The sequence below is a fragment of the Lepidochelys kempii genome, chromosome 9, assembly GCF_965140265.1.
Source record: "Lepidochelys kempii isolate rLepKem1 chromosome 9, rLepKem1.hap2, whole genome shotgun sequence".
In the NCBI taxonomy this organism is placed as follows: domain Eukaryota; kingdom Metazoa; phylum Chordata; order Testudines; family Cheloniidae; genus Lepidochelys; species Lepidochelys kempii.
The window spans coordinates 27,707,790-27,732,058 of NC_133264.1; the positions used below are offsets into that span (position 1 = coordinate 27,707,790).

General features: G+C 42.8%; 1 protein-coding gene across 1 annotated transcript; it reads right to left on the minus strand.

Annotated features, from left to right (window-relative positions):
- Window positions 1–1,104: 1,104 nt before the first annotated feature.
- SELENOT (selenoprotein T) lies at window positions 1,105–22,709 on the minus strand. The gene is made up of 6 exons (XM_073359696.1): window positions 22,461–22,709; window positions 17,251–17,361; window positions 15,901–16,027; window positions 12,329–12,416; window positions 9,640–9,792; window positions 1,105–1,828 (listed from the first exon to the last, which is right to left on the minus strand). Exons 1-5 carry the CDS (start codon window positions 22,589–22,591, stop codon window positions 9,668–9,670), a joined length of 582 nt encoding a protein of 193 aa, XP_073215797.1. The 5' UTR covers window positions 22,592–22,709; the 3' UTR covers window positions 1,105–1,828; window positions 9,640–9,667.
- Between the last annotated feature and the right edge of the window lie 1,560 nt (window positions 22,710–24,269).

Below are 24,269 nucleotides of genomic sequence, written 5' to 3' on the forward strand. Positions count from 1 at the left end.
AGAGATCTACCGTTATGTTTGGTCCAGATCCCAAAGGCCAGCTCCCATACGTCTTAAAGGCAAACTTTGGTGATCTACAATGTCATCTTGAAAAAACCCTTAGATAAATCTCTCTCAGGAAGTTCACTGAGCACAAAAGAGTGAGAGCCTATTGACCCCTAAATTTCCCTCCTAGAAGAACTCTATTCCAGAAAGTGGGGAGGGAACTATTTGAATAAACCTTCCTCCCACTTCCTACCCTTCTCCCTGCACCTGTTATGACCATTTGAAGAGGTGTCCCATGTAGCTAAGCAACACCTGTTAAGAGCTTTCTTGGTCTTCTGTGTACTGCTTGCTCTGGACTTTATGGCTGTGAATTCCAGTGCATATGCCACTACGCCAACCTCAGTCAGGATTCTGTAACTAATGCAGGTGCTGGTATCCAGTGGTCACGGAGACTGTCATCTAAGTAAAGGAGTAGCTCCTGAGACAAGCAAACAGAAAACACAGGACTCCCTTCAGGTAGAAGTGGTCATGTTGCAACAGCTATAATGCTACCTTTCTCCTCAGCATGGCACCCAAAGAACCTTAGAATTGGCTTATCATCCACTTACATCTAACTGAGCACATCCACATCCTTACCTAGTCTGAATTCACTTTGTCAGCGTTCACAGAACTTGACTGGGCATACAGTCCTTTGCACTAGTCATTTCCATATGACAGAACTATTGTATGTCTTCGTTAAACTGCACCTGTTTCCTGAAATCCGTATCTTACAATACGTTCAATAACTTTTTTTTAACTACTGTGACACTGCATTCTCTCCCCTCTCCTACATGCCTCATATGTCCAAAATGTCAAGAACACATAGCACTCAGCAATTTTAAAAAAAACACCACATATTACAGTATGAACTTCCCAAGGCTAAGTTAAACATATTTGGATAACAGTCTTGTATCTCTGAGAATTCACTGAGATGGAATAGTAACAAGAAGTCAATACAAGACTAATAGCGCTCCTGTGAAGTGTACCTCTTCTAGGTTTGTTTTCAGCTCTAACTGGAAGAATCCAGTTTGATTATTCTGTGTGGTCATACTTTCACAAGTAATAAAAGTACACCAATACTTTACACAGTAAATGAAAACTCTTTATTTAAATTAATTTGCTTACTTTATATTTAGGACATATAAAGGCCCAGCTTTTCAATTCTATAGACTGGTCAAGGGAAAGCTCTTGAGCTGGCCAATACAATTTGAGAAGCAGTTGGTCTTTCAGTTTTTCCTGAAATCACAAAAGTGGTAATTACTCTGCATATAGCTTTGTTCATATAATTTATAATGCACTGTTCACTCTGCAATATATTCTAAAAAATATACAAATCTAACATAACCAAATTAGAGATGTTTGATAGGCAATTGTCTCTTTAAAACAGTTTGGGAATAAATCAGTATTCCTACAATTCTATTTTAAACTACAAAAAGAACAAATTCATATAAAATTACAACAGATTAGACAAACTTTTTCCAAGAAAAAAAGATATCAACTCAATCTTCCATTGTGTGACACATGAATATAAAACAAAAGTTACAGTTAGTAATGCCTGCATTGTTTAGCTATGAACTGGTTGACTTAACTCTTAAAAAAACCACTATACAGTATTATTGCACTCCATGACTGTGCAGTATTTGGAAACATGCCAGCACCGAAAGATGTCTTGCATTAAGGTTTTTTCAGGAGGTACAACATGACTGAAAAGAAAGCATCCAGTCTGCACTAACAGCTTGCTGTCTTCAGTACAGGCCTTCATAGGTTTCAGTCACGCTGCCTTTGGGAAAGTGTCACTTAATGGCTGAAAATACAGTGAGACAAAAACATTGTATCAGTGGACAATTAGGTCAAAACAATAAAAACCACAGTAAGTTGTTTCTATGATGTATTTGTACACACTGTTGCAAGTCTGAACATCTTCAATCCTGAACTATGGAGAAAACCTATGTGACTCCATAGCCTACTCCACCTATATTAGAAATATATACGTATAATTCAGTTAAGTGACAACTAATGGGTGTGAGGGGGACATTGTCCATAAATATATTATGCATGTAAACACTAAAAAGGGAAAGGAACTACATAGGAAGGTACAGGAGCTATAACTAGGAGTACTGGGATTAAGTTGAGGAAAGGAAAAATTACGGCTGAAAAGCAGAGTCTTTCTAACAGAGGAATTTGCTGCAGAATCATCTCCAGAGGGTAGTTATGGAAGATCTTTAATTGGGACATTTAGCCAAAATCTAGTTAAAGAACTAGACGAAAAAAAGTGCATAGCCAGAAACAGTATAGTACAATAAAACCTGCCTTCGGCCTGGTCTACAGAAGAGTTAGATTGACGGAAGGCAGCTTACATCAACCTATGTAAGTGTCTACACTACAATAGCGCTCCTGCCGATGCAGGTCACCCACTACATCGACCTAACTCCACCTCGGTGAGAAACATAGTGCTTAGGTAAACGTAGCTAGGGTGAGACAGTTTCTGTGTAGATACCATGTTACTTACATCACCTGTTGGCTGACAGCTGGGAGCTCTGCTGCCACCTCCCAGTGAAGGATTAGAATCATAGAATATCAGGGTTGGAAGGGACCTCAGGAGGTCATCTAGTCCAACCCCCTGCTTAATGCAGGACCAATCCCCAACCAAATCATCCCAGCCAGGGCTTTGTCAAGCCTGATCTTAAAAACTTCTAAGGAAGGAGATTCTACCACCTCCCTAGGTAATGCATTCCAGTGTTTCACCACCCTCCTAATGAAAAAGTTTTTCCTAATATCCAACCTAAACCTCCCCCACTGCAACTTGAGACCATTACTCCTTGTCCTGTCCTCTTCTACCATTGAGAACAGTCTAGAACCATGCTCTCTGGAACCACCTCTCAGGTAGTGTAGCCAGACAGACACCGCCCCCCCTCTCAGACCAGCATTGCTGGAAACACAGGAGGAAGCCGGAACAGGGCACTTAACATATATTCCAGCACAGCCTTTGAAGCTGTGAAAGCACAGGTGTGCTGCTACAATGTGCCTCTGGGAACAGATACGACGATTAAGCTCACAGCAGGCAGAGGCCCTGTGACAGACATGGCTCTTAGCCCCTACTAAATAGCGTGATGCACACGCACCAACATCCTAGGTGGGAAAATATTTACCCTGATAAAAGAAATGTCCAGTAGTCGAAACTTATTGTTTCTCTCCCTTGCAAGTGTAAACTACTCTTGTGAAAGCTGGCGTCACCCAGACAGACCAGCCCCAATTTGGCATAAGAAAGGAGAAAGAGAATAAAGGAGTACAGAGGTATAAGTATGGGACCTACAGCACCATGATTTTTGAGTGCTTTTCACTATCTATCTGCTGGTCAGATAAGTGACAGCCTCCCAAGGCTTGTGCAGCTAAGAGGGTCCCTAAGCCTTGTCCCTTATTCGTCTTTCCGCGGAATTGAGTGACCGATCCTGGTTTGGCACCGCTGGAATCGAGAGATGCAAGGAGGGTAAGAAGCACCCACACCTGATCTCCTATCTTTAGTGTACACATATTTTGAAATAGAGCTCTATACTTTGTTTTCTTTCTTTGGGATTGTGGCTTCAGTTTTGTAACTTGTTTGTGTGTGTAACATCTCTACATTTAAATAAGTAGGCACTAGCAATTTTGTAACCACATGATTAGAATCTAGCTTAATAAATTTTGGTAACCATTTATGCATAAGCCTGACTTGTTTTCTCTGGTTTACTGTAAAGCAGCCAACACAATTAAAGAACCTCAGCCGTTTTGGCTCTAAAGCCTGGCCATTAGGTGAGAGTACTAAGAGCCTAGCGTTGAGTTGTGCCACCTCCACGGGGCAAACTCTTGGGGCACCTGTCAGTCAATCCTGGCTGCCCGCTGCGAAGGAGCTCTGAGCTCTAGCAGTTAAAGTCACGGGTGTGGAGAGGCTCTTAGTGCTGCCATTGGGGCACCTGTCAGTCAGTATTGACTGCCCGCTGCGAAGGAGCTCTGAGCTCTAGCAGTTAAAGTCACGGGTGGTTAGGACTTTGGGGCATCCGTCAGCCTAGCCCGGGCTGCCCGCCGCGAAGGGACAGTGCGTCCTAGCGGTTAAAGTCACGGATGGTATAAACGGGCATAGCTGGCACCTCACCAAACATCCTTGGCCGTCGGCTAACAGGTAGTTGAAAGCAGCTATCAAATCCCCCCTCATTCTTCTCTTCTGCAGACTAAACAATCCCAGTTCCCCCAGCCTCTCCTCATAAGTCATGTGTTCCAGATCCCTAATCATTTTTGTTGCCCTTCGCTGGACTCTCTCCAATTTATCCACATCCTTCTTGTAGTGTGGGGCCCAAAACTGGACACAGTACTCCAGATGAGGCCTCACCAATGTCGAATAGAGGGGGACGATCACGTCCCTCGATCTGCTCGCTATGCCCCTACTTATACATCCCAAAATGCCATTGGCCTTCTTGGCAACAAGGGCACACTGCTGACTCATATCCAGCTTCTCGTCCACTGTCACCCCTAGGTCCTTTTCCGCAGAACTGCTGCCTAGCCATTCGGTCCCTAGTCTGTAGCTGTGCATTGGGTTCTTCCATCCTAAGTGCAGGACCCTGCACTTATCCTTATTGAACCTCATCAGATTTCTTTTGGCCCAATCCTCCAATTTGTCTAGGTCCCTCTGTATCCTATCCCTACCCTCCAGCGTATCTACCACTCCTCCCAGTTTAGTATCATCCGCAAATTTGCTGAGAGTGCAATCCACACCATCCTCCAGATCATTTATGAAGATATTGAACAAAATCGGCCCCAGGACCGACCCCTGGTGCACTCCACTTGACACCGGCTGCCAACTAGACATGGAGCCATTGATCACTACCCGTTGAGCCCAACAATCTAGCCAGCGTTCTATCCACCTTATCGTCCATTCATCCAGCCCATACTTTTTTAACTTGCTGACAAGAATACTGTGGGAGACCGTGTCAAAAGCTTTGCTAAAGTCAGGAAAGAATACATCCACTGCTTTCCCTTCATCCACAGAACCAGTAATCTCATCATAGAAGGCGATTAGATTAGTCAGGCATGACCTTCCCTTGGTGAATCCATGCTGACTGTTCCTGATCACTTTCCTCTCATGTAAGTGCTTCAGGATTGATTCTTTGAGGACCTGCTCCATGATTTTTCCGGGGACTGAGGTGAGGCTGACTGGCCTGTAGTTCCCAGGATCCTCCTCCTTCCCTTTTTTAAAGATTGGCACTACATTAGCCTTTTTCCAGTCATCCGGGACTTCCCCCATTCGCCACAAGTTTTCAAAGATAATGGCCAAAGGCTCTGCAATCACAGCCGCCAATTCCTTCAGCACTCTCGGATGCAACTCGTCCAGCCCCATGGACTTGTGCACGTCCAGCTTTTCTAAATAGTCCCTAACCACCTCTTTCTCCACAGAGGGCTGGCCATCTATTCCCCATGTTGTGATGCCCAGCGCAGCAGTCTGGGAGCTGACCTTGTTCGTGAAGACAGAGGCAAAAAAAGCATTGAGTACATTAGCTTTTTCCACATCCTCTGTCACTAGGTTGCCTCCCTCATTCATTAAGGGGCCCACACTTTCCTTGGCTTTCTTCTTGTTGCCAACAAACCTGAAGAAACCCTTCTTGTTACTCTTGACATCTCTCGCTAGCTGCAGCTCCAGGTGCGATTTGGCCCTCCTGATTTCATTCCTACATGCCCGAGCAATATTTTTATACTCTTCTCTGGTCATATGTCCAACCTTCCACTTCTTGTAAGCTTCTTTTTTATGTTTAAGATCCGCTAGGATTTCACCATTAAGCCAAGCTGGTCGCCTGCCATATTTACTATTCTTTTGACACATCAGGATGGTTTGTCCCTGTAACCTCAACAGGGATTCCTTACAATACAGCCAGCTCTCCTGGACTCCTTTCCCCTTCATGTTAGTCCCCCAGGGGATCCTACCCATCTATTCCCTGAGGGAGTCGAAGTCTGCTTTCCTGAAGTCCAGGGTCCGTATCCTGCTGCTTACCTTTCTTCCCTGTGTCAGGATCCTGAACTCAACCAACTCATGGTCACTGCCTCCCAGATTCCCATCCACTTTTGTTTCCCCTACTAATTCTTCCTGGTTTGTGAGCAGCAGGTCAAGAAAAGCTCCCCCCCAGTCGGCTCCTCTAGCACTTGCACCAGGAAATTGTCCCCTACGCTTTCCAAAAACTTCCTGGATTGTCTATGCATCGCTGTATTGCTCTCCCAGCAGATATCAGGAAAATTAGTCACCCATGAGAACCAGGGCGTGCGATCTAGTTGCTTCTGCGAGCTGCCGGAAGAAAGCCTCATCCACCTCATCCCCCTGGTCCGGTGATCTATAGCAGACTCCCACCACTACATCACTCTTGTTGCTCACACTTCTAAACTTAATACAGAGACACTCAGGTTTTTCTGCAGTTTCGTACCGTATCGGGGGGCAGTGATGAAGGAGAGCCTGAGCTAGGAGGCAGGGCTCCTGTCAGCCCCATGCCCGACAGCCCAAGTCCCCCGCACATGTTCATAGTGGGAACCCTCCCCTTCCTGAGGGCTGACAATCAGCCGTAGCCAATTTCACAGCATGAAATTTCGTTCTTGTCAGTTTCAGGGCTGCTATTATTTCACATTTGGTCTCTGGTTCCAGCTGTGAACCCCTCCCAGGCTGGACCCAGAGAAGAAATGTGAAATAGCAGCAGCCGTTAAATTGACAAGAATGTCATTTTCACGGCTGGTAGGCTCCCTGCTCTGAAATTGAGCCTAGTGCCTGGCTCACAGCTAGGGTGGTCAGCCCTGGTGTGAAGGGAGTCCAGCTGTGAGTGCCCCATAATGCCCCACTGCAGTCGGTGCAAGTACTTCTGGTGAGGACATACACCACTGGCAGAAGGAGGGTACTGTGGATACTAACAAGCTGATTTAATTACTGCAGTAGCTGTAGGCCAACTTAATTTAAGTCGAGCTAATTTTGTAGTGTAGACAAGCCCTTGGGGACCACCTCTGAAGAGAGACCACCTGTCATGAGCAACTACCTGCAGAGGCCATGGACCACCAGATTAGTGTTGCTGTACAAACCTTTGAAGAGCGATTATCTCTTACAAGCAATCACTTTTGCTAACCCCCATGAGTGGTCGTTCTTGGGAGGTTTTACTGTATTATCAGATTTAGAATCCTGTTATGTTAAATCAACAAAGAAAAAGTTCTATGCTATTCCAAAACCAAAGTTTACAATCTATGTTCCCAGCAGTAAGAAAACACTTTCCAGAATCCTGCAGCACATATCCAATATGCAAAACATTATACAGGGATTAAGATGCGTCTCTGAATAATGTGGAAGATATCTGATTTTTTTTTAACATTATGTATCCCTCTGGTTATTGTGTTGCTTGCTAAAGGATAAGTATGGGTTAAAGTCAGGCTTAAGTGGTTTTGCAGAACCTAAGTCAATGGCTTCATATAAAAAATAGAGGTGTCAATCCCTTTGAAGTTTGATCTCCACCATGATCTGATCAATAGGCTGGCTGGCAGGATTCACTCAGTGCAATAGCAAGAGGAGATGGAGTTGGCCTGGGTCAACCACCAAACTGAATGAGTGCTAGGTACTCTCTAAAGCTTTTGGCAATAGACTTAAATGGACAATGATTTTCACATCAAGGGCAACATTTCCTGAGTCTGTGTAATTTCCTTCATTTTATAGGCGTTTTTCCACATACTGTCATAAGGTAAATCTTTAGCTTGCATTATCATGAAGTGTTATGTAAAAGTTATATTACACTAAAATGTAGGGCTGTCAAATAATCAGTTAACTCACGTGATTAACTCAAAATTAATCGCTATGAAAAAAATTAATCGCAATTAATCACAGTTTTAATCGCCGTGTTAAACAGAATACCAACTGAAACGTATTAAATATTTCTGGATGTTTTTCTACATTTTCAAATATATTGATTTTAATTACAACACAGAATACAATGTGTACACTGCTCACTTTATGTTTTTGATTACAGATATTTGCACTATAAAAACAAGAAACAGTATTTTTCAATTCACTTCATACAAGTACTGTAGTGCAATCTCTTTATCATGAAAGTGCAACTTACAAATGAGGGGCTTTTTGTTACATAACTGCATTAACAAAACGATGCAAAAAACTTAAAGTCCACTCAGTCCTACTTCTCGTTCAGCCAATCGCTAAGACAAACAAGTTTGTTTACTTTTACAGGAATGCTGCTCACTTGTTATTTACAATGTCACCAGAAAGTGAGAACAGGTATTCGCATGGCACTTTTGTTGCTGGCACTGCAAGGTATTTGCGTGCCAGATATACTAAACATTTGTATGCCCCTTCATGCTTTGGCCACCATTTCAAAGGACATGCTTCCATGCTGATGACACTCAATTAACACATTTTTAAAATTTGTGACTGAACTCCTTAGGGAAGAATTGTAGGTCTCTGGCTCTATTTTACCCGCATTCTGCCATAAATTTCATGTTCTAGCAGTCTTGGATGATGACTCAACACTTGTTCATTTTAAGAACAGTTTCGCTGCAGATTTGACAAAACGCAAAGAAGGTACCAATGTGAGATTTCTAAAGACAGCTACAGCACTCAACCCAAGATTTAAGAACCTGAAGTGCCTTCCGAAGTCTGAGAGGGATGAGGTATGGCACATGCTTTCAGAAGTCTTAAAAGAGCAACACTCCGCTGAGGAAACTACAGAACCCAAACTACCAAAAATAAAAATCATCCTTCTGTTGGTGGCATCTGACTCAGGAGATGAAAATGAACATGCGTTGGTCTGCACTGCTTTGGACTGTTTTCAAGCAGAACCTGTCATCAGCATGGACACGTTCTCTGGAATGGCGGTTGAAGCATGAAGGGACATATGAATCTTTAGTGCATCTGGCACATAAATATCTTGCAACACCAGCTACAGCAGTGCCATGCAAAGGCCTGTTCTCACTTTCAGGTGAGATTGTGGACAAGAAGCAGGCAGCATTATCTCCTGCAAACATAAACGAACTTGTTTGTCTGAGCAACTGGCTGAACAAGAAATAAGACTGAGTGGACTTGAAGGCTCTACAGTTTTACATGGTTGTATTTCTGAATGCAGTTATTTTTTTGTACATAACTCTACATTTGTAAGTTCAACTTTCACGATAAAGAGATTGTACTACAGTACTTGTATTAGGTGAATTAAAAATACTATTTATTTTGTTTTTTACAGCACAAATATTTGTAATCAAAAATATAAAATGAACTCTGTACACTTTGTATTCTATGTTATAATTGAAATCAATATATTTGAAAATGTTGAAAACATCCAAAAATATTTAAATAAATGGTATTCTAGTATTGTTTAATAGCAGGATTAATCATGATTAATTTTTTTAATCGCTTGACAGCTCTACTTAAATGCTAAATTACAACTCACCTAAATAGTTTTTGGATCAGAAACTCCTGAACAGTGGCCTGACTATTCTGCTCAATTGGATCTTTGGCTTGAACAGCCATTTACCATACAATCCTTTGCATTGCTAATTAATACGGTAGCTAGTGACTGCAGCACAAGCAAACAAAAACCACCTCCCATTCACCCACACACTTACAAGAAGTTTTCAGTGCTGCTAGATGGGGCTATGATCGATGATGGTGCATTGACTCCATGTGCACATTGAGTTTCATTTCATTATCAAGAATTTGGACAAGCTGCTGCATGGAAGGAAGGTGACCAGACTCCAGCTTAGACCACACTGGAACATCTAACACAAAAAAGGAAAAAAGCACACAATTAGAAGTACACCTCTACCCCAATGTAACACGAATTCAGATGTAACGCGGTAAAGCAGTCCTTCGGGGGGAGGGGGGGGCGCGGGGGAAGGCTGCACGCTCCAGTGGATCAAAGCAAGTTCGATATAACACTGTTTCACCTATAACGCAGTAAGATTTTTTTGGCTCCCAAGGACAGCATTATATCGGGATAGAGGTGTAGTAGGAAAACCTGTAGTCATCTAATTAGAACCAAGAAGTTTAACAACAGTTTGGTCTTATATTCAGGAAGTTATCTGGAACAAGAATCTCTGCAAGCCTTTGAATGTATTAAAATGAAGTACAGCACCCTGCATCCCAAATGATTATGGGTAAGCACTAAGCTCCTTGCTTAAAAGGCACCATAAGGATTCAGAGTCAAAAATATCCATACCCTTGCTGTCCTCAGCTACTAACAGATTCCCTCCCTCCCCCAGACATGGGTGCAGTCTAGATTTTTGGGTCTTTTAACCATAGCTAAGGCTTAAATCTTGTTGGTCTGATCAGCTTTCAACTCATTTCTATCCACCTGTAATCTGTTTAAGGCTGAATGAAAAAGGTCTGTACTTGCCAAGACCAAGACAGAAGGCTGTTTATCCTGTAACACTTGGCACATTTCCTGAATAGTTTTCGTGGTCAGCAATGCCCTCATATTTACTCCTGGGGGGAATTCTGCGCCACTGCACGTGTGCAGAATTCATGTTCCCCACAGATTTCTTTACTTCCTCGTAGAAAAATTACTTTCTGACAGGGAAGCGATAAGAGCAGTCACGTACCACTCCCTAGCAGCACAGATACCAGAGCAGCTGGTGGAGAGGTAAATCACTGCAGGGTGAAGTACCCTGAGCTGGGATCAGCTACTAGTCCCTGCTGGGCTGGAGAGAACAGGACTTCCTCTTCCCCTGCAAGAAGAGGCCTGTGCTGTGCCAGACCCACCCCCAGAAACCTCCCCCAGCTGCACGAAGCTCAGCATCCTCCCCTGCTTCCATCACTCCTTAGCTGTGGGGGGAGAGGTCACTGTACAGAGAGCTGCTCCCCGCATCCACCCAACACCTGTACATCTGGACCTCCCATAACAGCCAAGCCCAACCCAGTACATCCAGAACCCCCTAGCCCTCCATACCCAGACCCCACCCCACTGAATCTCAACCCCTGCATCCAGACACCCTGCTTCCAGACCCCCACCCCTGCACCCAGACCGCCCTCCACTGAGATCCCTGCACTCAAACTCTGACCCTAATGCCCCACCCCCTGCACCACCACATCCAGACCCCCACGCCACTGACTGCCAACTAGCTGCACCCGTGTCCCCCCCGCTGAGACCCCGATACCCAGACCACTCCACTGAACCCCAACAACCTTCACCTGGAAGCCCCTGCAGAATCCCATTGCCCCTGCACCTGGAACCCCCTCAATGAGCCTCTGAGCACCCAGATCCCCCCCCACACATAGACACCCCCCCCCAAACTGAGCTGCCTGCACCCAGACTGTCCCACACAGAATATTCTAGAATAGTACACAGTCAATTTTAGCCATCATGATACATTACATGTAAGCAGTCTCAAGCAGAAATGTTCCAGTGCACTCAAAACTTAAATAACCCCGAACTTCATTCTGATGCAGTTATAAAGCCAGTATAAAACCACACAGCCTTGAGTTACATGATTATAGTGGCCAGAGCCACAAAAGAAACAGGCCACTGCATTCTGCACTGCATTAAGCTTGTGGCAGGCCTGCAATGGCAGCTGTCAGTAGAATGTCACCTCCTGGTTGGATTAATGTAATAGAAAGGAATAGATAATTATTTGGAGGTCCAAATCAGAAAGGAAAGATTACAAGAAAGATTACAAGTTCCAGGACTGCTGCAGATGAAAATTGGCACTATTAATCCAGTAGTAGTTGCTAAGATTCCAGAAGTAGAAATAGCTCAGCTCTGAGACATATTAGCCAAGAGAAGGGACATAAACCCACAGAAGAGAAAGCAGACAACTCCCTCCCTATTTCTTCCTTGGCTGACCAGTATCACCTATGTCTTGTGACACAGTGCTTACGTAAGAAAGAGCACTCACCACTCCCAAAGGGGATTTCAGAGTAATGAGGCACCACTAAAGGAAAGCTTAAGTTTTTATTATTGTGTTTTTAAATAAGCAGTTTGAAGTCTACATGTATGTCTTGTTAGTAATCTAGTACCTCTCTTCTTTATGTTTAGTTATAAGCAGCATTTAGTTCACTTTTAAGTAATAATAAGTTTCCCCCAGGTGAGCTTCAAGATGAAAGGCAAATAAGAACCACCTTATACAACCTACAGACAGTAGTTATCCAATATGTCAAAGAGTTAACATCTACAAATTTCACAGGTAACTGCTTTATCTTATTTGCTCCCTCATTAGTTCATTTAGGAGAGGCTGGTAGCCTTGGAGAACTCTTGTAGTATATAGCATACGTATAGCATACACAAAGCAATTCCTTCAAATAACATTCAAAACTCACCATTCAAAGTTATTTCAAATGCACCTGTTGACATACACTGGTTCTCAATCATATTGCTCAGGAAGAAAACCATCATACAAGCATAGACCTAGAACCAATTAAGAATTAGTGTGAATTTCAGAGACAATGAGGTCTTGTGAACCATGCTACATCTTTACAAACTAAAATCTTTTCAATTGTGATCAAAGCCTTTTCAATTGTTAATTTGCACTTTCTCAAACAAGTTTATAGTCACATAATTGTTTAGTATCTTCCTTGCTTCCTAATCTAAACAGTAGTTTGTAAAACATTTTCTTGCTACTCTGTTCAATATTGTTCAATATTGAAGTAATATTGAACCACTTGATTCTTAAGGTTTCATTTTCAAGTATACTGTAAACTAAGATGTATCCACTTTAAGAAAACCATTCACATTCTGCAGAGCCAGAAGGCAGATGTACAATTTTAACAGTGTTTACATGAAAAACCAGTGAAAGGATTTATCGAAGTACTCTCCACAATAATCTGAGTAGCCAGAAACAAATATTCTCTGCCTAAATATATGGTACCTTTGATAAATGTAAGTTAGTCATTGTACTTTTTTTCCCCCTGGCAAATCCTACTAGCATTTTCCTTCCACACCATTCTTTTAAATTCTCTTATGGCATTATACACCAAGGATCAAGTGATGCAATCTTCAGTAACATAGCATTTGGAGATTTCATAGCTAGTACATTTATTTATAGTTTTAACTTTTCATATTAAGTATTAAACACCAGTCTGTTCACATTGGTATCCAGGAACCAATGGACTTAGCATGAGAAATATTCAGACCAATAAAACTCCCAGCCATTTCTTAGTGAAGTCATTAGCAAGGTCAGGGTATTGTGCAGGACAGCTGTATCCACTACTTTGTTGGTTCAGCTTGTTTTGTCAATCAAGTACTCTAGTATTTCCATATGTTTCAATTGACTGCTAATGCACACCTACCTCACAGGTAGTTAAGTTTGAGGTTTGCTGCACCCATAATAAACTCAATATTTAAAGATGTGTCAAATTACAACAGCCTTAGGGCTTGTCTACATTGGCAATTTACAGTGCTGCAACTTTCTCACTCAGGGGTGTGAAAAAACATGCCCCTGGGTACAGCAAGTTTCCGCACTGTAAAGCACCAGTATAAACAGTGCACCAGCACTGGGAGCCATGCTCTCAGCACTGGTAGCTACGCCTCTCGTGGAGGTGGTTTTTTTAAAGTGCTGGGAGAGCTCCCTCCCAGCGCTCTGCCGTGACTACACAAGGCATGTTAAAGAGCTGCTATGGCAACACTTTAGCGTTGCCAGTGTAGACTAGCCCTTAAAAGCATAAACCAGATAAAGTTTGTCTATTATTTTTTTTAAATTAGAGGGACTCTTCAGAGTTGGAGTTAATCAATCACTTCCAAGAACAGCCAGTTTAAGAACAGAACTATTACGAAAAGAACAGTGTCATTTTAGGATTGATTTTACGGGATATTCATCTCATCAGTAACGAAAGTTTCCCTTAAGGCATGCAGGGCATATTCTACAAAAGAAGAAAGAATATTCTGAAGTTCAAATAGATATCTTGCTTTTCTAAAAAATGAATAAAAGGGTTAATAAGAAATAACTAACAAATAGCCAGGAGTTCATGCTAAAGGAAAGACAGGAGTAACACCTTAAAAAAATTAATCCATACATTTAAAAACTGTGACTCTACTCTCAGTGACTATGTAAAAATTACTCCCTACTGACTGGTAAAGACTCCCTTTGTAGCCCGTCAATGCTACAGCTTTATCTTTTGGTGCTCCTTTTACCATATTATCAGTCTGGAAAGCAAAAGACCAGCAATCAAATCTGGATCTATGACAAAAAACCCAAGCACCATTGATAGGGCCCTACCAAATTCATGGTCCATTTTGGTCAATTTAACAGTCATAGGATTTTTAAAATCATAATTTTCATGATTTCAGCTACTTAAATCTGAAATTTCACGGTGCTGTAATTGTAGGGATCCTGACCCAAAAAGGAGTGGGGGATGGGCTGCAAGGTTATTGTAGTGGGGGTTGCGCTACCCTTACTTCTATGCTGGTGCTGGCAGTGGCACTGCTTTCAGAGCTGAGTAGCTGGAAAGCAGCGGCTGCTGGCTGGGAGCCCAGCTCTGAAGGCAGAGCCACGGCCAGCAGCAGCGCAGAAGGATGGCATGGTATGGTATTGCCACCCTTTCTTCTGCACTGCTGCCTGCAGAACTTGGCCCTCAGTCAGCAGCCACCGCTCTCCAGCCACCCAGATCTGAAGGCAGTACAGAAGTAAGGGTGGCAACTCCACGACCCCCCTAAAATAACCTTGCGACCCCCCTGCAACTCCCTTTTGGGTCAGGACCCCCAATTTCAGAAACGCTGGTCTCCCCATTAAATCTGTACAGAAAGGGGTAAAAGCACACAAAAGATCAGATTTCACCACCCGTGATGCGTTTTTCATGGCTGTGAATTTGGTAGGACCGTAACCATTTGTCAAGGTTCCTTCCCCACTCTGCACTCTAGGGTACAGAGGTGGGGGACCCGCAAGAAAGACCCCCTAAGCTTATTCTTACCAGCTTAGGTTAAAAACTTCCACAAGGTACACACTTTGTCTTGTCCTTGAACAGTATGCTGCTACCACCAGGAGTTTTAAAACAAAGAACAGGGAAAGAGACCACTTGGAGACATCTTCCTCCCAAAATTTCCCCCCAAGCCCTACACACCCCCTTTCCTGGGGAGGCTTGAGAATAATATCCTAACCAATTGGTTACAAAATCATCAAAGACCCAAACTCCTGGATCTTGGAACAATGGAAAAAAATCAGTCAGGTTCTTAAAAGAGAGATTTTATTAAAAAAAGAAAGGTAAAAATCATCTCTGTAAAATCAGGATGGAAAATACTTTACAGGGTATTCAGATTCAAAACACAGAGGATCTCCCTCTGGGCAAAACCTTAAAGTTACAGAAAACAGGAATAAACCTCCCTCTTAACATAGTGAAAATTCACATAAAATAAAAAACTAATCCGCCTTGCCTGGCTTACGTATACTGGTTGCAATATTGGAGACTTGGATTAGGATGGGTTGGAGAAGATGGATTTCTGTCTGGCCTCTTTCAGTCCCAAGAGAGAACAACCACATAAACAAAGAGCACAAACAAAAGCCTTCCCCAACTCCACCCCTCCAAGATTTGAAAGCATCTTGTCCCCTTATTGGTCCTTTGGGTTAGGTGCCAGCCAGGTTAGCTGAGCTTCTTAACCCTTTACAGGTAGCAGGATGTTGCCTCTGGCCAGGAGGGATTTTATAGCACTGTATACAGAAAGGTGGTTACCCTTCCCTTTATATTTATGACACCATTGTTAAGAGCAATTAGAATATCCTTCCATTTGTCAAGTAAATTTAGATACTCCCTAATAAAGATTTTAGATATTTGTATCTTAAAAAACACCTGCAGTATACAAACACTCTGAATACAGATATTGCATCAGTTTCTATACAAGTCACAATAAAGTCAGCCCCTACCACCAAAAAGTTACTTTTAAAGGAAAGGAAATGGTGTACCTTATTTTCTTGGCCCCACTGCCAGATACTTGGAGCTTGCATGCCAAAGAAAGCGAAGGGATCCTTGCCGATAATTATTAAGCCTATTAATACTAGTTTGAAGACTGACAGGAAGGATGCTATGTGTCTATCAAAAGCAAAGACATAACAGTCACTAAGGAGATTTTTAGTTAATACCGCACCATGTTAGAGCCGAAATCACTCCAATTAGAATTATTTTCACACTGTATAATCAGAAATTTTATAGAAAGTAATACCACACCCATTTGTAAAATATATGGCTTTTAAGATCATCCAGAAGAGCAGAATTAGAATGTTTTTCATTTAACAAAAACATAAAACAGACATAGCATACTGTCTGGATGTCATTTTAAAGATATATTTAACAAAGTACAAGGATAAATACAACTGATATTTGTATTTGACACTTTGCCTAATATCTTAGGCTTGCAAATGTACTCAGTCTTTTATCGTATTTCAGAATAATATCCTCAATGATCGATGTGCAAATACATCCACTTGAACTGTGTTCTCTCAGTGAGTACATAAATCCCTATAACTCATCATGAAGGGGTTAAACCCACATCAGAGAACAATTTAACTTTAAAATTCTGTGTGTAAAGTCACTAAAGCTTTTAAAAATCTTCTGCAATGTTTATTTTGCCTCATTACAACTGGTAACATTTCTGCAAGAGGCAATTAGACAAGTAAGTGGTCCAGTAACCACTGCAGTACCTTTACACCAACATTAGTTTTCTAGCCTGTAAATTACTGAATACAAAAATAAAAATCATTCCATTTTCATTTATTTTCTCACCCTTCATCACCAGGTTTTAAATTATGTTTAAAGAAATTCTCCAGTTTATGATCAAGTCACAAGAAAACTAATTTTAAAATCTACTTCTCCATTCCTAGTGTAGCCTTTATATATATATATATATTATGCAACATTATGTAAATATGAACAGTGAGCTACAAAAGAGATAGATGATGTGAACTAATGTCCAGGGAACAAAGGTGAATTTTGGCTACAATTAATTTAACCTGCCCTCAAATATTATGATACAGACAGATGTAATTTTTTTTGTTTTTGTCAAATATTCACATAAGGATCATCTGCCAAGGGAAAATATATCTCCGTTTCTTTTCTTTAAATCTGATTTAGAAATGAGAAGGGAAATACCTTCATATGGAAACTGAAAGACTTTACAAGAGACTATTTTAATACCTTAAAAAATTAACCCACACTTTTTAAACTGTTGTTCTACTTTGAGAGATATGTACAAATTACACATACAGCCATTACAGGTTCATTCTGCTAGTTTATAAGCAGATAAGCCATATACTTACCTATATATAGGTTGCGGAAGGTAGTTTTCCCCTTCAATGCGGATGTCTGGGTACCGCTGGCTAATAACCCGCATGTACTCCTCAAACACCCGCCTGTAGCCTCAGGAAACACTAGAGGGAAAAAAAAAAATTAACAACAATGTAACTTTGGACAAATGTTTATACTGACAGATCGTGAGGCATAGATTTGATATCTCTTTTTTTGGTAATATAGATATACAAACTCTCCATAAGTTCTCATGATCATTTAGAGTGAAATACTACTTTAACAATTTTTGACCAATTAATAGACTGCGCCACAGCAAAAAAGGTATTTACACCTTACAAATGAACTCAGAAATCAATGTTCTTAAACGTTCACTTAAGAGCCTTATACTGGATCACCTTCATCAGACAGTCATACCAATCAAGACAATTATCATTCATTCAGCTGAGGCTACAGCAAAATCCTAAATTGATACTTTATCCTGCTCTCATCAGTCAATTTAAGCAGAAATATGGTTAAAGGGGTTAAGGAAGACAAAGATTGTTTTCTACTTTCAGATTTCAGCCAAAAATCTTGAATGAAGACATCTATAAAAAGCTGTCTAGCTATTTAATACTACAATCTCTAACAGTCATGAGCTTCATACTACCAGCATAAAGAGAATATCCATTGCTGAGGTAAAAATAAGCAACTTCTTTTTTTTTTTTTTGACTGACAGTACTTGAAGGAAAGTGCTCTCAATAAAGTTTCTTTTTAGTGAGAAGTGTACTACAATCATTCTCATTAAATCTCAAACATTGTTGGAAAGGCCATGGTTTTGTTATTGTCTTGGACAGTCTAGCCTATTATAAACAGCTGTACCTTCTACAAATGAAATTATCTATGCTCAGACACAGTAGTGAAAATGAAGATGACAGACAGTATGGGGGGAGCTCTGAAAAAAGATGTTTTTAGCAGTGAACTGCCAACAAAATACAAAAATTACATCAACTTCATTAAACATGCAATGAATGCCTCCTCATCAAATAGTAAGGAGATTATTTAGCACAAATTATGACACCCCTCCCCCACACACACTTTAGACTCTTTTATGTTTGTTTTTGTTCACTGAAACACTCCAGAGCACACACCTGAGACACCACAGGTGCCAAGAAATGCTCTTGTTGGAGCATGGAATCAACCCATAAGGAATCAGAAGTTCCTTTTAAAAAAAAATATGCAGTACTGCATGTTTAAATGAAGTTTTCCCATTTTATATCCTTTGAAATAAATAAATGTTACAACACTATGAAATATATTAAAGAGGATCTTTTCTAAATCTAGCACCAAGTTGGGAGTTGGGGAAGCTTCCACAGTAGTTGTCACGGACATTCTGAACTGTCACAGCATAGATGGAGCCACTGTAAAGGAGTCACAGGACCCAAGTAGAAAGACCCTCTATTTTTACTTGTATGGAATGCCCCAATCATTGGCTAGCAGGAGCACTCAAAACATATTATTGAAATAACGACAGTTTTAAATATTTTGAACTGCAATTTGGCCTTGAAACATATATAAGCTAGGTCTAATGGTATTTGCTTCATAAAACTAAGTAACTATTTAAAATAGTTTAAAAAGGCAATTAAACTATTTGTTTGACAAACCAAGAAAATTTGTCATAACAGGAAAATTGTATTTGCATGCACACAATTTTACTCTGAGATTTTACTTTGAACAAAAGAACTTTCCTATAGAACTGTGATATACTGTTGCATTTCCAGTAATTTCAATTAAGCACGTTTCACAGACTGTCAAGGATAGGTAATTTTAGTTATATTATTCTAAAAGTGAATAGACTGATGTCAAAACAAATGTCCATTAAAAATTATTATGGAGAGAAGAATTTAGATAATGAATACAGGGTCAAACATGCTAGTTTATTCTAGTAAACTATGAAGATGCTCACCTATGTCTTGTAAATGTAAAAACTGTTTCAGGTAAAATCTGATTGCATGTCTCATTAATATATGAAAATATATAGAAATAGTAAGTAAGAAAATGAAGAGCTATATTAGCTTGACTGAAGTTTGTTACTTGTAGTGTTTTATAGAATCACTAGTACCAATATGAAACGACTCCATTAATTTTTATGGGCTTGGGGTGCACATTCTTGCTCCAACATGGAATATTTTCTTCCTGCTGAAATGGCATTGCACGCTGTCTCAGTCAGGCAGTGGTCCCCAAACTGTGGGGCACACAGGACTGTTGGGGTGGGGTGGTGCGGTGGGGCCTAGGCCAGCCCCCACGAGGGGGCAGGAAGACAGTGCCACCCAGCCCCAAGCTGCGGCCTTGGCTCTGCTCCAGGCCCCCACTCTTGGTCTTCAGCCCCCACTCCCACCCCAGCTGCCACTCCGGTCCCAGCCCAGGGGAGCGTGGACACATTCTATTACTGGGTGGGGAGCACAAAACAAAACGTTTGGGGACCACTGCGCAGTAGGGAATGCTCGCCATGCTAATGACATCAGATGTCTACTGCTGTGAACATTGTTCACAAAGACTGGCAGCACTTGTGGAAAATTATACCAGAGACAGCAGACAAAATAACTAGTTCTGATAAAACTTATGACATGTAGCTAGATTTATCTTCTCCTATCAGAGATGATCAATACTACACAAAGGTAACATACACTCTTTCCTGCATAATTTTGGTGGTGATGTAGGACAGCTCTATTTCTGATCCCGAGTATAGCTTTTGTTTGGGTTTGAAGCACTATGGAACACATCAGTATGGAATACTGTATTTAATAGATGTATCTGTTATTTAAATATTAGATGAAGTACTATTTCTGTTACTAACCCTTTGCTGATTTGTGGGAAACCATTTTGTATGCTGATAAAATGTATCTTTCACAAAGTTGTATAAACTTAGACACTTCACATCTGTTTTAAAACCAAGTATTTCAAAATTATTCCTTGATATCCTGTCAAGACATGTTTTCCCTTTCAACAGCTACCACTTTTACAAATACTTACAGATACATCACAATATCATGTTAAAATTAAGTCTAAATATTCTGTTAATGATGTGACTTTTTTAAAAAAAGAAGTTTGGCTAGAAACTCAGCTGCTCATCAAATATAACAATTAATTGATGACACGTCCCCAGTATGTACAAAAAAGCGATAGGATAAAAAGTTAGTTTCAAAGGCGGAAATCTCATTTTTTGGAAATGGTCAGACTCCTTAAAATTATTGTCTATGAGCATTAGTATTACATATATGCTATATACTACCATCAATTCACAGCAGAGCTCCTAATAACATAAGCCCAAAGGTATAATGTCCTTTATGTAGTAACTAAACTTTTAGCTATTTGCTAAACCTTCTTCAACATCACTCAGAAGGAAACTATGCTCACCTTCAGGACCACCACTGCTTCTGCCCTTTCTCTACTTTCCCCATCCTCACACTTCTCCTCATTCCCTGTTTTTATGTACCCCCTCTTATCTTCACTCAGCATTTTCTCTCCTGCATCAACTCACAATTCCCACCTCCCCGTCAGATAAAATGATCCGCAATTAGACAGTTACTAAAATGAAGGGTCATCATTAATCTTTAGAGCCTACATCCCAATAAGAATAATTGAGCCAGGTAAGTGCACACCTCACAGTCATTGTCTGCAGACTCAAGACAAAACCACAGCTGTCTAAACTCTGTTCATATTTGAAAGGTTTTCTCCACAATCATGAGGGCTAGTAACTTACTTTTGAAAAATGAAAGCTCAGATCCTGCAGAATCCAGTTATGCCCTACAGATGACAACCAAGAAGTGGGGCTGGATTCTCCCCTTGAGGTGGTTGTTTAATAGCTCTGTTTTAACCTTACAGTGCCCTATGAACCCTTTCTAGAGAAATGTGTCTTCTATTAAACCAAAAGTTAGCTATTATATCATATGTAACTTCCAAACTATTGCTCAATTTCTATCAAGGACTAGAGAGAGTAAGATATTTTCTCCTTTCAATATTAATTTTATAAATGATAAAGTTCCAGCAATAGCATTAAAAAACTGAAAGTGCCTCTATGTTATTTTAAAACACTAAGGCAGCTGGGAAGGGGTTTTTTGTTGTTGTTTAATTATTTACTGTTCTGTCTCTGAGTCCCAGTTGTGATGGGTTGCTATGCGAATGTAACCACAGTACACAAGAGCAGCTTAAAAATAGTCCTGAAAAGCAGAAACATTTTTTTTTAAATTAACACTTGCTGTGAAAGGGGTTAAAAGACTACTACTAAAGATTAACCAAAAAAACCCACGTTAAAAGATACGAGTTCTTCCTTGTTACATGAATCTCTGGTATATTTTAAAGAAGCAGAGATCATAAAGGTAAGGACAAAAATGTATTCAACACTGATTCGGTTATCAGAAAAATTCATCATTAAACATTTAATGTTCAAAAGAGGTACTGCTACGGTTTTAAGACCTAAAGTATTAATTGCTTCTCTGTAGTCTTCTGATTTCTTCTAGGTATCACTTACCCAAATCCATGACTGACACCCTGATTAAAGAAATGCAAGTCATTCTGGGTCCCAACACAAACTACACTGCAGATCTCAACTTTATCCATGTTATGATCTAAACCAAGTTCTTATTTGAGTCTCACTACTGTAAAGAACAACTACAACGAGAACGGGAAGGAGACATTAGACGCTACACACAAACACAAGTTAAAATATTACACAATTCGGCAACCTCAGCACGGGGGGGGGGGGGGGGAGATACGGAACTCACAACCCCTCCCCCCCAACACAAGAGAGCCTGACCGAGTCCGGTTTGACTAGCCCCCGCCTGGCAAACCTTCCCAGCAGCAGGCTGGCCACCCAAAAAGCTTGGCAATCCCGCCCTGACAGCGACCGCCCGGCGCAGTCTGCAGCCCCCTAGAGCCGCAGCGAGCAGGGCTTCTCCGGCCACCCGCCTTCGGGACCGGGGCTCAATCACCGGGCCCAGGGCTCCGCACGACCCGGGAAACTCTCGGGGAGGGAGGTGAGGCCCATTCGCCGCCCGCGCTCGCCCCCAGCGGGTCTCGGGCTTGGCACAGGGAGCCCCGCCTGCGTACAGAGCGGGGGAAGAAGCGGCTGGAGGCCCCTGCCCCAGCGCCCCGCCGAGGACCGGCGCTCCCGGAACCGAGCCCGGGGCGGGGGTGGCGGACGCTGCCGGCCGCAGCCCGAGCGAGCGAGCGAGCGCGCACTTACCAGATCTGGAACTTGAGCAGCGGCCCCGTGGCGTAGGCCATGCGCAGCTTCTTAGCCGGCAGGGCCCCCTGCTCCGCCGCGGCCCGGCCCAGCCCCGCCGCCAGGAGGAACAGCAGCACCAGCGCCCGCATCGTCCCTCAGCAACAGCCCCGGCACCGGCAAATGGAGGCTGAGCACGCACCGGCCGCGAGGCGAGCGAACCCCCACCGCAAGGTCACGGGAGCAGGAAACGAAGCGCGCACGCGCAGGGCAGGACACGTGAGGTGACAGTCACTGGAGGCCCCCCCCCCTTCTCTCTCACACACGCCGCTGGGCGCGAGACCCTGCCCGCGCGGGGGCGCGCGCGAGGGAGGCGTTCTGCGCACAGAGCTGGGACAGAACTGGCTGAGGCCAGAGGTTTCTGCTCCAGCCACTGCTGGACGGGGGGGTCGGTGGGGGTGGGGCTAGCATGTCTGGTGCATAAACAATGGCCCTACCAAATTCATGGCCATGAAAAATGCCTCACAGACCGTGGAATCTGGTGTGGTCTCCCCTCGTGAAATCTGTATAGTATAAGGTAAGAGCACACAAAAGACCAGATTTCACCGGGGAAACCAGCGTTTCTCAAACTGGGGGGGGGGTCCTGACCAGAAAGGGAGTTGCAGGGGGAGTCGCAAGGTTATTTTTGGGGGCCACAGTATTGCCACCCTTACTTCTGTGCTGCCTCCAGAGCTGGGCGGCTGGAGAGCAGCAGCTGTTGGCCAGGAGCCCAGCTCTGAAGGCAGCGCGGTGCAGAAGTAAGGGTGGCAATTCCATGCCATGTCAGCCTTACTTCTGCGCTGCTGCTGGCTGCAGTTCTGCCTTCAGACTGGGCTCCTGGCCAACAGCCGCCGCTCTCCAGCTGCCCAGCTCTGAAAGCAGTGCTGCTGCCAGGAGCAGTACAGAAGTACAAGTAGCAGTACTGCAGCCCCCCCCCCCCCAATAACCTTGCAACCCCGACCCTATTTGGGTCAGGACTCCTACAATTGCAATACTGTGAAATTTCAGATTTAAATAGCTGAAATCATTAAATTTACAATTTTTTAAATCCCATGACCATGAAATTGACCAAAATGGACTGTGAATTTGGTAGGGCGCTAAAAATGACCCAGCAGCACCTTCTGCTGCTTGCCAGCAGTCCTGGGGCAGGCTTGCCAAGGAGATAGTTGCAGCAGGGCTGAGCGCTGCCCGCTGGCGCTTCAGGGCGGGATTGGTTATTATTGCTGTGGATTGGGGTAGTGGCTGATGGCCCCAGTGTGCCACGCACCAGCCACACACCCAACAAAAGAAGGTGCCAGTCAATGAAGCTGAAGAGCCTACAATCTAAACCAAGAGACAACAGGCAATTGCAGCAGCCAGACAGGGAACAATGGGGGCATGGCTACACTTGCAGATGTAGAGCCCAGCCCTCGGAGACCACAGCAGGGAAAGCACTGCTGTGTGTTCACAATGTCAGCTGCAAGCGCAGTGGCGTGGCCACGTTTATAGCACTTGCAGCAGCATTGGGAGTGGTGCATTATGGGCAGCTATCCCACAGAGCACATCTTCCCATTCTGGCACCATGGCTTGTGGGAAGGGGGAGGGAAGGGTGTGGGGCATTCTGGGTCCTGTCCCAATGCCCCGTGATGCACCGCTTCACATCCCAGCAATCCCTCTGCTTCTGTCCACATTTGGTGCCATCTTTCAACGTTTTTTATACTGCACGCTCTGTCTTCCCTTTTGGTCTGCGGGAATGGATCCTGAACTTGTGAGGAATACGCTGATGGGTCTCGCCAGCATGTCACGAATTGC